The 12,187-nt window shown below is 51.1% G+C and overlaps 6 protein-coding genes across 6 annotated transcripts; 5 read left to right on the forward strand and 1 right to left on the reverse strand.

The window, feature by feature from the left end:
- Positions 1–1,269: 1,269 nt before the first annotated feature.
- CCOS01_03958 (C6 zinc finger protein) lies at positions 1,270–2,316 on the forward strand (the record flags this gene model as incomplete). The annotated part of the gene is made up of 1 exon (XM_060452141.1): positions 1,270–2,316. The coding sequence occupies one exon, from the start codon at positions 1,270–1,272 to the stop codon at positions 2,314–2,316; it is 1,047 nt and encodes a 348-aa protein (XP_060318406.1).
- Positions 2,317–2,823: 507 nt separating this feature from the next.
- CCOS01_03959 (methylisocitrate lyase) lies at positions 2,824–3,983 on the reverse strand (the record flags this gene model as incomplete). The annotated part of the gene is made up of 3 exons (XM_060452142.1): positions 2,824–3,374; positions 3,431–3,486; positions 3,550–3,983. 3 exons carry the CDS (start codon positions 3,981–3,983, stop codon positions 2,824–2,826), a joined length of 1,041 nt encoding a protein of 346 aa, XP_060318407.1.
- A 637-nt stretch (positions 3,984–4,620) lies between these two features.
- Positions 4,621–7,055, forward strand: CCOS01_03960 (uncharacterized protein; the record flags this gene model as incomplete). The annotated part of the gene is made up of 3 exons (XM_060452143.1): positions 4,621–5,339; positions 5,394–6,289; positions 6,346–7,055. The coding sequence occupies 3 exons, from the start codon at positions 4,621–4,623 to the stop codon at positions 7,053–7,055; spliced, it is 2,325 nt and encodes a 774-aa protein (XP_060318408.1).
- Positions 7,056–8,203: 1,148 nt separating this feature from the next.
- On the forward strand, positions 8,204–9,383 carry CCOS01_03961 (uncharacterized protein; the record flags this gene model as incomplete). The annotated part of the gene is made up of 3 exons (XM_060452144.1): positions 8,204–8,846; positions 8,897–9,150; positions 9,213–9,383. The coding sequence occupies 3 exons, from the start codon at positions 8,204–8,206 to the stop codon at positions 9,381–9,383; spliced, it is 1,068 nt and encodes a 355-aa protein (XP_060318409.1).
- A 911-nt stretch (positions 9,384–10,294) lies between these two features.
- Positions 10,295–10,501, forward strand: CCOS01_03962 (uncharacterized protein; the record flags this gene model as incomplete). The annotated part of the gene is made up of 1 exon (XM_060452145.1): positions 10,295–10,501. The coding sequence occupies one exon, from the start codon at positions 10,295–10,297 to the stop codon at positions 10,499–10,501; it is 207 nt and encodes a 68-aa protein (XP_060318410.1).
- Positions 10,502–11,235: 734 nt separating this feature from the next.
- CCOS01_03963 (transcription initiation factor TFIID 23-30kDa subunit) lies at positions 11,236–11,908 on the forward strand (the record flags this gene model as incomplete). Its single annotated transcript, XM_060452146.1, has 2 exons — positions 11,236–11,439; positions 11,501–11,908. The coding sequence occupies 2 exons, from the start codon at positions 11,236–11,238 to the stop codon at positions 11,906–11,908; spliced, it is 612 nt and encodes a 203-aa protein (XP_060318411.1).
- Between the last annotated feature and the right edge of the window lie 279 nt (positions 11,909–12,187).

Consider the following 12,187-nt stretch of genomic DNA (forward strand, 5'->3'; position numbering starts at 1 on the left):
ACCGTGTTTTTCTTTTCTTTATATCTCTGTAAAAAGAAGGAGAAAAAATGTCTTGGTTGTCTCCCGAGAGCAGTGCTTGACTGCTAGGATGGCGTTTGGTCCTCTGCGCGGTAGATAGGAGCTTGGCGTAAATTTAATTCCTTATTGACCGTCTTTGGACCCCGCAACTTCGCGTTCCAGCTGAATTGTCCGTTGCGCCAACTGAAAACAAGCCTTAAAATGTGGAGTTGTGAAGACTGAATTCCAGTTGTGCTTGTTCATAAAGCGCGACCATACCAAATGGGGATCGTGTTTCGACAATGCCAAGATGTACGACTTTATGCCGCTTTTCCGGCCGTATCCCGACGGTCTTTCAACGTTAATGATGGCCCCCAAACACAGCCACAATCAGGAAAGTATCGACACCACATCTCCATCTGCCTCAAGATATCGCCAGTGTGTCTCTCTTGAGGGTTGCTGCAGTGTGTCTCGGCCCCTACGCACCACCGTCCGACACAATTCGTTTCCCCAAGTCCAACCGAAAACTGAGAATGGTCTTCTTGGGCCGGCCGTCAGAGGCGTGCTACCCCTGTCGCAAGGGAAGACTCAGGGTTCGTACTCCATCTTGTTCCTAAATCCCCCCTCCGACTGGTCCGCTCGTATCTTCAGCCCCGAGCCTCGACCCGTCAGTCCCTCTGGCGGTCTGTACGACACCACGGCACGCACACTTCTGTGTGCTGTTGTCCAGCGCGTTATAACAACCAACATGAACCACACTCTTCGGATATGAGCCAAGGCTGACATTTGTCTCTTTCCGTTCTCGTTCTGCAGTGTGATCGCCTGCAGCCCGGATGTACCCAGTGCTCCCGGAAGCAGATAGTTTGCCCCGGCTACAGGGATCCTTCGGAATTCTACTTTAGAGACGAAACCGCCAACGCTGCTTTTAAGGTCCAGAACAGGAAACCAAGGAGGCGTTTGCCCGCCAAAACGAAGCAGCAATCGCAATCAGTGGCGGAAGCAGATGCGCAGAAGCAACATGCAGGTTCGAGCGGTACTCCAACCATAGCGGCCACACCAAGGCAAGCTGTTGGGGCTTTGGTCAATCACTGGTCTCCATCAAGTTCATCGTCCTCAAGTCCACCGTCCGACGGTGAGGTGGTTCGCTATCGAACAATCTCGTCGCCTATCAAGGATTTAGCACGCACTTATTTCATGACCGACTACATAGCGACTTCGCCATTTGATTATCTACCTGAACTCTGCCCTTATGGATTGACAGGAAACGATGCCATGTCAGCGTCAATACTGGCTGCCAGCTTTGCAAGTCTGTCGCTGAAGATATCGGATCCAAAACTCATGAAGCAGGCTAGAGTCCAATACGCCAGCGCACTATGTCAAACGAATCAAGCACTTAGCTCTCCGAAACTTGCCGTCGAGGATAGCACTCTAGCTGCCGTTCTGCTCCTGGGACTGTTCGAGGCCATCGTCTTTTCCGGCCAGCAGTCTATGGATAGCTGGAACCAGCACACGCTTGGATCCGTAGAGTTGTTACGCCTGCGTGGAAGTCAGCAATTCGAGACCCCCCTCGGCCGCAAGCTTTTTGTTCACTCTGCGAATAACATCCGCACGAGTTGCGCGCACAGTAAAACACCTGTCCCGACCCGATTCATAACGCTTTACGATGATGCGCAGCCGTATCTTGATCACAACGATCCCTTCCTCAGAGTCACCCCTATTCTCGACAGGGTCGCCATGCTACGGTCAAGAATAGCCTATTTGGAGGACTCAGAGAGACATGAGGTTCTTGTCGAAGCTCTGGATCTGGACGCGGCGACAGCGAAGCTTGGGCAGGAAGTCTCGGCAGAGTGGAGGTTCACGGCAAGGAACCCGTATGAGAAGGCACCAATGACATACAAGGGAATATCTTTCCGCTATCCTTCCCTTCGAGCGTTGCGGTACTGGAACTCCTTAAGGATCATTCGCATGTTTCTCAACGACCTTATCTGGATGCAGGCATCCTTAATCCTCGCTCAGGGGCCGACATCAGCCAGTGTAGGCTACTTTGCCATGCAGGAGGCCGCGACGCGGAAAATGTCAACTCTGGTGGTCGAGGTACTCGCCAGTTGTGGCGAATATCTAGAGACAACGGAAGACCGATTTTCCGTGACGGCGAGATGCTTGATCTGGCCATTATCGGTCATTGCTGAGATATCCATCACGCCCCCAGACGCCCGGCGATTCGCTCTCGACTGCTTGGGCCGGCTGAGCCGCGACGGCCGTATCCCACGACCGATTGAAGTCGCAAACACAATGATGGGCCTCCAGGCAGACTGGTAAGTGCTTATCTCACCTGTCACACTGCTCGAACCATTCTTGTTGAGGTCTCGCCCAGGTTTTACATGTATCTTCTTGGATGAAACCTGTGAATATCTGTATCATTTCCAGTATTGACTGGTGTACAGCTCAACTCACACATAAGTCAGATGGACCTGGATTGGAAGTACGTATACAATACCTTGACTTCAATGCCAACGGTTGCCGGGAGTTGTTGGCAAGCCACAATATGGCTTGCAACCGGCTCAAGACTACTGCAATTTCTCGATTGAGAGAACTATCGGTCACTCGCACCTGTGTCGATAGTAGGCCAGTGTCGAATGTTAATTGCCAAGGTTGCGCGCAACACAGCAGTGCACCATGCACATTGCTGAGAATAACGAAACATACAGGTTTTGCTCTTGGTAGGTCATTTTCGAAGGCAACCGATGTTAAGGCAGGGTCAAAGGGAGTTCGCTAACTATTCCATAAAAGATATCGACCGTGGATTCAGGAAGCCGAGAACATCTCTCATTCCTTCCACTGGTGGCCATTTGCTCCATTCGTGCGCCCCTCATATTGGTAGCGCTCCTCAAGCTTGAAGTACTTGTTGAAACCGACCCCCTCGCAAACCTCAGCGTAGGACAGAATCGTCGGGGGCTTTCCCACGAGGAAGGAACCTTTCAACGCCTCTAAAGCCTCGCGAATACTCTTCAATTTTGCGGCAACCAAAGTCCACGGGTATGCAACTCCGCAGTACCCGAGCTTGCCCAGGTCTTGCGCAGACAAGTTCTCCGTCTTACCACCCTCAATGATGTTGGCAAAGACAGGGAAGTCGAGATCGTTTCTCAGGCGTTCCATGGTCTCGCGATCGGGGAGCGCCTCAACAAAGACGGCATCCACTCCAATCTCAATCGCCTTCCGAGCTCTGGTGAGAGCTTCGTCGTATCCGTGGATGAGACTATCGGTCCGAGCCATGATCCACATGTCCACCCCTTCGTCTCTGGCATCAACTGCGGCCTGCCATCGGGCGTAAGCCTCGCTTCTAGAGACCACGCTCTTGCCAGCAGTGTGGCCGCATCCTGAAGAACTTTTAGATATATTCAATTTCTTCATCACCGGTGATGTTGGGTCATACTTTTTGGCCAAGACTGGTCCTCTATCATGATGCCAGCAGCTCCTGCGGCCGCAAATCTACGTAGATACAGTCAGCATGATCACCAAATTGGTTTCCAGGTGGGCGAAAATCAAGCTTACCCCTCAACGGTCCTCTTCACATTCATCGGGCCGCCGTATCCAGTATCACCATCCACAAGGACGGGAACTTTGACCTCTCTGACAACTTCCTGAACCTTTGCAGCAACTTCCTGGAAAGCTATGTATCCAGTATCTGGGAGGCCAAAAGCAGAAGCCATGGCATACCCAGCCAGGAAGACCAGAGGGAAGCCAGCCTCTTCACAAAGTCTTGAACTCAAGGCATCGTAGCTGCATACGTGAGCAAGGATCTTGGAAGGGTCTTCGTGCGCCTCTTGCATCATGGCTCGAATCTTGGTTGCCTGGAGGGACGGAATCCCTCCACGACAATTATCTAGTTTCAGTATTGCTTTCTTGTCGCTTCTATCGATGGTCGGACCATTGCTTGCGTCGAAGTGAAACGGGTAGGGAGTGGTGTTGACGATGGACCTAGACATTTTGACTGTGGGGAATCGTTTGATATGAGACTTCTTGGTACCTAGCAGGCTATCGATATTGATATTGTTGTCAAGCTTGCATGATTCTCTTCTTCAAGCGATTTTCCTAGCTTATATACACAAACTCCCACACCTCACCACCATCTATGCAGCACCTCTTAGAGCTCCGGCTATCGGAGTGAAAGACTTGTAGCATTCACAGTCAGACCAATTTTCGAAGCATCAAACGATGAGAAGCTCGCCGTGTGACACTCGACTTGTGCCCGAATCGCACAGTCCGATGGAACAGTATTTCCGAGTGCCGAGAAGAGCAAAGTTCGGGTGATGTCAGCGCAGACAGCGAAAACGGACCGAAGCGGATAATCACGGACTGTCACGGGCATTGGCGCTATCTAGCGGATCGGAGCGGGGTTCTACGGCAGTTGTTACCCTCGCTTCACCAAACCTCCAGACCACCAGCATCGAGAGCGGACACCCGTTCTTGTATCCTGAATCTGCCAATAGGCTCATTGAGTAGGGGTAAGAGAAGATGACAAGCAAGATTTCATGAATGATTGGGATGTTCGGGGCTGACTTGTCCAGCACCCAGTCGAATCTCCTATCCTGACTTGATGCTTGTTGCTTGACTTGACTCACCATGAGCGATGAGCCGGGAAATAAGGCCATCACAGGGCCGTCCTCAGTCGGATCACCACGATTCAAGCGGACATACGTTGCTTGCGACACCTGTAGGTCTCGCAAAGTGAGATGCATTATGGGAGGTGAGCCCCCTTGCGCCAAATGCAAACGTGAGCATCGCGATTGTCGATTCGATCGACGTCCGAGAACCTCGAAGCACAGGGATCCGCCAAATTGGAAAAGTAACCGGCCGGCTGAGCATGCTATCACGCCGCAGCCTGCTAGCGTCAGTCGAGCCAAGTCACCACAAGACGTTGATACACCAGTACAAGAAAACATGCCATCAGCGGCCCCTCTATCTAGAGCAGTCAACCAAGACCTTAGAAGCGGGTGGCGTCAAAGTTCTCTTCGTGATAGTTCACTTTCAGAACGGGTTGTCTCCAGTCTTGTGACTGGCTCTAATGATGCTCTTGATGTGCTGTCCGACGCCGCAAATATACTTCACCATGCTACAGTATCACCATCCTCTGGTCCCCCTTCAGCACCGCCAACACACGCCGTGCAGGATGTTCCCGTTGCTGTACCCGCCAGAGAACAAACAGGAGGTCAGATCGGGGTGGGTTTTGTCATTCAGGCTCTATCTGAACCAGGCGACGATACCCTCGATATGTGGGACAAGTGCAGATTCGTCAGACAGGGCTGGTTCACATCGCAAGAAGCCGTCACGTACATCGATCTGTAAGGTTCAACTCTTTGGGCTCAGTGCAGCCAATTCTCACTCACATCGACTAGTTTCTTCAAATATCTCTCTCCACTATCTCCTATCATCGTCAACCAATTCCGGAACCACAATGCTCACTCAAGCCTCGTTTATGAAGAATCCATGTTATGTTGCACTATCCTAATGATTTCATCTCGATTCTTCCTATTGCCGGGAGCAGGCGGCATTTCCAGGAGTCAGTTGATACATAACCGACTTTGGCAATTTTGTGAGCTAATGATCAAACGCATTATTCTGGGTCAAGAAAAGATTTCCACCGCCAAGATGAGAATAATCGGCACAATCGAGAGTCTGCTGCTCATCTCCGACTGGCACCCTCGAGCCATTCATTTCCCTCCGGATACAGAGGGCTGGGATGCTATGCTGATCGATCTGGATTACGACCGAGAGAACCGGAGACGAACTAACGATGAGGAACCCCTCCTCCGTTGGCGCAAGGATGTTTTTGAGCCTGCGAAAAGAGCGAGCAGGATGTCGTGGATGCTCCTGGGCCTTGCGACGAATCTTGCCTACGAGCTTGGAATATTATCAAGCGGTCAACGCGCAGACTATACGGCGTCAAAGGTTGCAGATTGTCGCAAGTTTCGAGCTCGAAAGCTGCTTTATGCCTACATGACTCAAACCGCAACGAGACTTGGGTATAGCTCCGTCTTCCCCGAGAGTGTGTCCATTGCAGCCTCGAGATCTTCGATGAAAGACATGGACCATTCTTCACAGGCCTCATGGGCATCGTACATGGATATCTACCTTGAGTTCACCCGTCTCTCAAAAGTAGCTTCGTCAATGTTCTTCCAATCTGTGGAACATTTGGAAGGCTTACTTCAGAGCGATGGCTACCCAGATCTGTTGGATCATTTCCTGAGCTCTCTTAGCAACTGGAAGGTCTCATTTGATGCAGACTGCAAAGGTTTGTTGATCCATCCCCACAACACTTCAGATGGCTAAAATGGATGTTCATCATAGCTGGGCTGTTAAGAACATCACTATCTATCGAGTACTACCACATTAGAGCTTGCATAGGTGCCATATCAATACAGGCAGTCGTACGAAGAGCTGCGACAGCCAGAGCACATGGAATTGAGAAGGACAGTCTAGCCGGCTATATGACGGCCCAGGATGCTAGATTTCTGCAAGAGGTTGTGTCGGATAGCAGCGAAGTGCTACGCATTGCCACTCAGACATCTTTTCAGTCACATCTTGCATATGCGCCAGCAAGTGTCAGGATCAGCGTGATATCTGCATCCGTCTTCTTGTTAAAGGCCCTCAGTCTCGGATCACCTGCGACAGATGCTCCTTCAGCCCTACGGACGTTAGATCGATGTGTGACCGCGTTGGGAAGGTACCCGCCCGACGACATGGATTTTGCACTGAGATACGCCCATCTCATTGAGCAACATACCAAATTCCTGAAGTCAAATCTCTTCGTTGTATCTGTACCCCAGAGAGCGCTCAACGATACCCAAGACAGCCTGAGTGGATTTGGACTCACGCTGCCAACTCTTCCGCCTGATCAAAGTACCAACGATGGCGTGTCTACGGATCAGAACGGGATCTGGCGGGCTCTGCAATTTGACTCCAGCATTGCTCCTTTCAGTGACAACACAGATCAGCTTTACCAGGGGTTCGACATCGACTCACTCAACTTTCTATGGAACCTCCCAGATATCAGTTAGAGATACACGGCCAAACAGCTTGTACGTGAACCATCCGTCTGAATAAATGCCACAGTGATCTCCGCATGCTTTAGTGTCAGCTATTACAAGGCATCCGTGACTTTCCGTGTCAAGCCGCGCCAGTCCGTCGATGTCCGTTAAATCTTGCCAGGAGTGTCCAAGATTCTCCGTCGCCTTGTCGGCACCCGTATTAGTCCGCTGAGCTGCGCCCAGCCATCGTAGAGCCTTTTGTCGCCTCAAAAAGCCCATCATTGGCGTGGCTAAATTACGCGTTCCCGGCTAAGCGTTCCATAGATCTTTCAAAACATGTCACGAAGACATACATGTACACTAGCGAGCGGGTGTACTGACGCAGGATAATGCGGGGAAACCTGGGCCATCCCTCAGATACTCTGGAGTGCAACTACCTCGTTGATACGTGTTCTATATAAGAAGGGGGACTAGGGATTCTTTGGCAGTCCCGACAATTATTCAACTGAGAGTCTGGGAGCTACTATTCCATATCCGGATACGTATATACACCTTTTCCATCAGGGAATATTCGACATGGCCACTTCCAAACAGCCTCATCTTGAGGCGCTCGCGTCTACATCTGCACCCAAAGTAGATGAAGTTGCCCTATGTCAGCATCTGGAGTTGAGGGCGGTACCGAAATCCCATATCGACACATCAGAGACTGATCCCGCGGGAATCTACGGGAGCCTAATCCCGGCTGAGAAAAGATTGGTACGGAAGTTGGACTGGATCATCTTGCCAGTTCTTTGGATTATGGTTGGTACACCGTACTCATGGTCTAGTGTAAAAATCTCACAATGAACGCTGATCGTTGTATTATCTTATCAGTACTGGTTCAAGTAAGCGTACCAGTAGGCGTGCGCTCAAGCAGAAACTCTTCCTGACCATCTTCACGATAGTTACCTCGATCGAAACGCCGTTACCGTAGCCCGTTTAGATGGCATCGAGGAGGAGCTTAGTCTGACCTCGGTTGAATACCAGACCTGTGTTTCCATACTCTTTGTGGGATATATCCTAGGACAAATTCCGAGTAGTGCGGTCTAATCCCCCTTCTTCTTCCAGGCGGAATTTGACAAAGATCAACAGACATGCTGATAACACGAGTCAGGCCCTCATGGTTCATGGCTTCAGCTATGGCCCTTTGGTCAATAGTCAGCACCGTGACAGGTTTGACGAAAGACTTTAAGGGCCTGCTTTTGACTCGATTCTTCCTTGGCATCACGGAAGCGCCGTTCTACCCCGGCGCTCTGTATCTGCTAGGAATCTTCTACACCAGAAAGGAGATTGCAACACGAATTTCCATACTCTTCACAGCTAACATATGTGGCACTGCTTTTGCTGGTCTCATAGCCATAGGAGTCTTCCAAATGGACCAGGTGGCTGGCCTAAGCGGATGGCGATGGTTGTTCATACTTCAAGGCATCATCAGCTTTATCGTTTCGGTTTCATCGGCCTTTCTGTTGCCTGACCAACCTCTCGACACTCGCTGGCTCAGTGAAGAGGAGAGAAAGCTGGCGCAGTCCCGAGTTGCAGCTGATACAGTCCAACTTCAAGCCAATACCAGCACTTGGGCCGGTCTTTCTGAAGCCATGCGGGATCCGCGTCTTTGGGTTCTGGTGACTATGCAGCATTTGCATCTTAGCGCATCGGGTTACAAGAACTTCTTCCCAACTATTGTCGAAACGCTGGGTTTCGGCCGAAACGTAACGCTCGCCTTAACATGCCCCCCCTACATCATCTCCGGTATTGCAACCATATCATGGGCTGCTAGCTCAGGTGAGGTCATTGAGCAATCGTACGTGCGCACTACTGACGAATATCGTCAGGTCACTTCAACGAACGAGTCTGGCACATTACCATTGCCAAAGCTGTCGCGGTTTTTGGCTTCGTGCTAGCTTGTAGTACTTTGAATGTCGGTGCGAGGTACTTTGCTATGTGCACCTTTGCAAGCGGTGTCTATGCATGTAACTCTATCATTCTCGGCTGGGTCTCAAGCACCTGTGGCCAAACGAGGGAGAAGAAAGCAGTTTCCCTCGCCTTGGTTAACACCATCGCCACCATCGGTTCTATTTACACCCCAGTAAGTCACCGCCTCTTTATTCCATCTCGAATGATTCTTGGCAACCTCCCTGACTGTTTCAGTATCTCTGGCCAGAATCAGACGCACCTCGGTATACCACGGCTATGCTGTCCAGCGCTGCATTCTCCGTGGCAGCCGCGGTCATGGCCTGGATTCTGAGATGGATGCTGATGAACGAGAACCGAAGACTACTGCGCACAGGCAACCACACCACGCTTCTGTTTACCTACTGAAGTCAAAAGACAGTGTTTCTGATTAATCAGACAACGATATCACTGGCGCGGTGCTGTACGTTAGAGATCACCGTCCTGGTTATGGTCAACTTCGAATACCAGCACGGTGCAAGCAAGAACGAGAGTTCAGTACTGCCTTCATCGAACAGTGATAGTATACTAGATTGTTGATTCTTTCTAAGGATCTAGTCAGGTTTCAATGACTTGTGCACCCAGCGATAAACCCAATGATTCATCCTCTAGAATGTGCAGGGGCAGTTTGGACCACAGAGGTTCTTGCAGTAGCCAATGTTGTCTCCACCCCAGCATACGCCAGGCCTTCTTTCGCACGCCGCTATGCAAGCTGTATGACATCAGTGAGAGTCCATTGAGGGAAAAGTCAAAGTATTCATGTACAGTTGCACTCCTATCGAGCATGGGGTATCAGCGGGTTCCTCTTCAGTCAAGTCTCAGTTGGGCATTGCATGTTCACTTACAACCTGCTGAGCTACTGCCTGAGAGGCAAGAAGGCCGAAAAGAGCGAGAACGGCAGTAGATGAAGGGAATTGCATTTCGATAGATTTTGGATATTCGACTGTTATGTTGGGTTAAGATGAACTAAGCAATCGACCTTAAGTAAGAAGAGATGCTGGGCTTTTGCAACATTTATGTGTATTCTTGAGGAGGCGACCCATATTTCTTGACAAACCTGAAGATGGAAATATCACCCCGTCACCGATAGAGAAGCCCATGTGCCAAGACTTCGATTAATGATCAACTTCGTAGAAAAGACGGCCGACAAATACCTCCCGGTGGCCGAAATTCGGTATCGAAGACAACGAAAACGCCCGAATTACTGCGCCCGGTTCCAGCCTTTCCATGCACATAGGTGAGCCCAAGATACGGTTCATATATCAAGCAAAGCTTCTTATATGAGATTGCAGGTTGGCTGGGTTAACGAGTCACGGCGACCCCATACTGCGGACTCCAGGAGCATGGTTCATCCTCGGTTATCAATCTTGGTAGCGTCCCCTTGCACAAAAATTCCTCAGATGCTTCTCTATATAATTGCCCGTACGATCTCACGTATAGCTGGGCAGAGCCTACGCAGGTTTCGAGCCATGTTCCTCGGTACTTGAAGAGCTAGTACGGACCTTGGTCCAGATCGTAACCCAGCTTAGCGATACGATCACAGTGATTGCCATGCTACAAAATCTTTAACCTTAGGTAGCCGTAAGCTTTGGTGCTTTGATCAAGGTAGGGGAGTTGCCAATTCATGAAGAGCGATTAGGGGGCTAGCAGGAAGACAGATGCTAGCGGAGTGTCGGCGAGACCCGTCAGGTCTTTACCGGTTGTTTAATTGAAAGCTCGGTAAACCACTTCTTTCCGTACGCAGCATTTTCCCGTCTTGGCACACCCAGTAATAAGTAGTGTGTAGTTTGATGTTTAGAAAGCTAGTCATTTGCCCGTAATATGGATGGCTCCGTAACCGCCACTTTGCCTGTAGCACCGCCATGATCGTGTGTGGTACCCCTGTTGAAGCTTAAATCAGACGCTGGAATTCAAGTGCACAGACCAAAAGGTACTGCGTACGGAGTAGTGAACACGGATGCAGAGCAGCAGAGGTGCTGACCTTGGCTGTGGAGAACCGCGAAGGTGAGAAGGTGGACCGCGGAAGGTACCTGCCTACGGTTGCAAAAGTGGCTCAGCTGCGCGACACGTGACACTGACGCCACTCCCGCGTCTCGCGCAAGGCGAACCTCACCTTACATCACCAGCCTCATCAGCCTTGTGGTACCGCGCGGTCTTGACTCGATTTCCTTCTATCCGGCATTATCACCAATATCTCTGCTCTTCACGCGCCGCGATCACAATGTCGACGACTGCACCAGAGACTGCCGAGCAGGCGCCCACCGCGCCCAACACGCAAGAGACGACGACCGATGCCGCCGCCGCCCCAGCTGATGCCGCGGCTGTCCCCGAGGCAGTTGCGCCTGGCCCAGAGCCCAAGGCCATTACCCGCAAGGACATGTCTCTTCGCGAGTTCTTGACCAAGATGGACGACTATGCTCCCATTGTAAGTCTCAACAACAATTTGCAGGGGATCGAATACCGACTGACAGCTTTCACCTGCTTAGATCCCTGATGCAGTCACAAACTACTACATGACCAAGGCCGGCCTCCCCCCACCACCGCAGACCGACCCGCGCCTGGCGCGCCTGCTCGCCCTCGCAACGCAAAAGTTCATAGCCGATATCTCTGCCGACGCATATCAGTACAGCCGCATTCGCGCCTCAAACTCCAACGCCAATAACCCCATGGGCAACCTCGGTGCTGCGGCGGGATTCCCCATCCCGGGCCAACCCACAGGTCCAGCCGGCGCAAAAGACCAAAGTCGCGGAGGACCTCTTGGTATTCAGAGACCTGGCTACGGCGGTGGTGGACAGGGCGGCAGCCAGAACAGGACCGTTCTTACCATGGAGGATCTCGGCATGGCTGTCGGCGAGTACGGAGTCAACGTCAAGAGAAGCGAATTTTATCGATAAGGGAGGTTGGTCAGAGCAGCTGGGAGCTGCCAATATTTCTTTGGGCTGGTGTGCATATACCACGGCGTTGGGCGGACTTGGGTATGGCGTCAACGGGGTTTCACATGACCGGGAGGTTCGCCTTTGGACGAGCACTACGTTAGAGGCGCTCGAAAGTTTACGATATGGACATCCATTCGGCTAGCAGAGGATCGTCAACGGCACAAGGCCCCAAATTCTTATGCTACAGTATATATCGCTGGTATCTTGACATTGTTGTACAAATGTTTTCTCCACTCC

The sequence above is a fragment of the Colletotrichum costaricense genome (genome assembly GCF_030867565.1).
Source record: "Colletotrichum costaricense strain IMI 309622 chromosome Unknown Scaffold_3.1, whole genome shotgun sequence".
Classification (NCBI taxonomy): domain Eukaryota; kingdom Fungi; phylum Ascomycota; class Sordariomycetes; order Glomerellales; family Glomerellaceae; genus Colletotrichum; species Colletotrichum costaricense.